The sequence below is a fragment of the Vittaforma corneae genome (assembly GCF_000231115.1).
Source record: "Vittaforma corneae ATCC 50505 unplaced genomic scaffold supercont1.54, whole genome shotgun sequence".
In the NCBI taxonomy this organism is placed as follows: Eukaryota; Fungi; Microsporidia; family Nosematidae; genus Vittaforma; species Vittaforma corneae.
The window spans coordinates 1-2,215 of record NW_006889887.1 but is presented as its reverse complement, the minus strand read 5'-3'; the positions used below and the strand labels follow the sequence as shown (position 1 = coordinate 2,215).

Below are 2,215 nucleotides of genomic sequence, written 5' to 3'. Positions count from 1 at the left end.
GCTTCTTTCTGCATACAATGCTCGCATGACTAGGGATAAAATTTTTGTAAAAATTTTTACAAAGTGCATTTGAGCTAAGAGTAACGAATTGGCTAGGCAATTTGCAATGGGCATTTCCACCAACTTGATTTTTAGCCATTAGGCCACAACCACTGTCCTCAGCTCATCCTTGTATTTTCCAGGAATGAATGACAGCCCTTAGATGACCACAGATCCCATAGATATACTAAAGAAGTACATAAATGAAAACGTATTGGCTGGCATTAGAACAGGAGAGTGCTTAGAGGGCAAGCTCATAGGCTTTGACGAACACCACAATGTTTTGCTAGAGCTAAACAGTGTGCCTAGATTTGTTCGTGGTGAAGTAATTGTTTATATTGGACAAAAAAATGAAGGAAAGCATTGATCAGATATTTCCAAAGCATCTTGGTTATTTTTAAGGAGTCATACAGGAATTAAATAGTAAATTAATGGGCGATTTTTATTGAAGTATGCTGGTTCTTTCATTTTGAATAGAACTAAACCGAAACAATATAAATTATAAGTGTAGGCAGCGTCACAAATTCTCGTTGGGTATTTTTACCTGTAAGTGATCTCAAGAATGTGATGATGAAGTAAGAGCACAGCTGTACATCAATGACAAGGAAGGAAAGTTGAGAAGGCAATGGCACGACCGTTCTTGTAAAAATTTTTATCAAATTTTTTGATAAGTTCTCTCTGATTTTCTACATCACAAAATGTCTGATTCAGTCATTATAGATAGCTTAGCTGATGCCAAGCTTGGTACGCACAATGCGGCTAACGAACAAGCAGGCATTGTTGGAAGATTCAAACGAGCCAAATGAGCAAGTTCCATTGGAAGACTCAGGCACATTCTCAGTACTTCATATGCTGTGATCAAGAAAGTAGTGGCCAGCGAGTCTTCAAAATACACAGCTCTGGAGAGATTATTCTTGTGGCAGCATTTGCATATTACTGCATTGGGTTATGGTGGTTCTACCCAGAGAATACCAAGATAGTAGTAAACACAGCCACGCCCACCACCTTCTGCTTTGTAAATGTGGACTATTGGTTGCAAATGATCGTGTACATTGCTATTGGGTATGGCACTATTTTAGTACAACCGATAGTGTTATTTTCCCTTGGAATCCTGGATGTGGTATCTGAGTACATACCTGACCACTATGAAGTTTCGTATACATGTTCGAAAAGAAGATGAGTTTTCTGGGAAGTATTGGGTTTATTGTTGTTAGTAACATATGCTGTAACAACCGAGTTATTTTTCATTATAGGTAGCGGTATTATCGGTGTTATAATTTCATACGGCATTGTCAAGCTTGTTTCCTTCATTACCTCAAAGGTATCAACAACTCGTCTTATAATTTTTGGCAACTGTCTCGTCGCAGCAGTGGCTCTCTTGCGAGCATATTTCACACCCTATCTTCTGGGGGGGGTACTCCCATTACTGAATACTTCCAAAGGAACAGAATGGATATTTCTCAATACAAAGACTTTTTTGCCGAGTTCGATGTTGACATTTCAAGAGTGTTTGTTGTAGATGGTATGCTTTCTGACAATGCGGCTAGCAATGCTGTTCCATTTAAATCTATAATGAGCATTATAATCGGCAAGGGCACTATCCAGAACAACAGCTTTGAAGCAGTCAAGGCTTTGCTGTTGCATGAGATAGAACATGCAAGACACTTTGATCTTTTATCCATCTTCGTTGCACCCTACATTATTGCATCCCTAGCAATGTGCTTTCTGGTGAAGAATATTAATAAGGATGAGAACAAGTCTGCACTAAAGCATTTTGTGACAGCATGCGCTCAGATCTCATTATTTTTCCTCATCGCTACCCTGGCGGGTAATCTCATTGCAAATATCTGCGAGTTTAATGCAGACAGGTTTGCATGCTCATATGCAGAGTCGTGTGCCGATCTATCTCAGGGTATTTTAGAAATAACTAAGAATAACAAAGCATTCATATACTAGTGTCTGTCATTCTCATTACTGTTCAACCATCCCTCTAACTTCCACAGGATGAGGCAGAACAACTACATGGTCAACGGGAGCGTAGAAATGACACCTGCGCTAGATGGCTGTCCCTTCTAGAGCCAGGACATCTGCAGAACTGTGGTTTATCTTTGCACAGACAATGAAATAAATTACATAGTTAGCAGTGTTATTTAATTTCCATACAGCCTGATAGCTT

The 2,215-nt window shown here is 39.3% G+C and overlaps 3 protein-coding genes across 3 annotated transcripts; all 3 read left to right on the top strand.

The window, feature by feature from the left end:
* Positions 1-202: 202 nt before the first annotated feature.
* On the top strand, positions 203-406 carry VICG_02127 (uncharacterized protein; the record flags this gene model as incomplete). The annotated part of the gene is made up of 1 exon (XM_007605510.1): positions 203-406. The coding sequence occupies one exon, from the start codon at positions 203-205 to the stop codon at positions 404-406; it is 204 nt and encodes a 67-aa protein (XP_007605572.1).
* Positions 407-841: 435 nt separating this feature from the next.
* Positions 842-1,219, top strand: VICG_02126 (uncharacterized protein; the record flags this gene model as incomplete). Its single annotated transcript, XM_007605509.1, has 1 exon — positions 842-1,219. The coding sequence occupies one exon, from the start codon at positions 842-844 to the stop codon at positions 1,217-1,219; it is 378 nt and encodes a 125-aa protein (XP_007605571.1).
* Positions 1,220-1,488: 269 nt separating this feature from the next.
* Positions 1,489-1,995, top strand: VICG_02125 (uncharacterized protein; the record flags this gene model as incomplete). The annotated part of the gene is made up of 1 exon (XM_007605508.1): positions 1,489-1,995. One exon carries the CDS (start codon positions 1,489-1,491, stop codon positions 1,993-1,995), a length of 507 nt encoding a protein of 168 aa, XP_007605570.1.
* Positions 1,996-2,215: the final 220 nt, after the last annotated feature.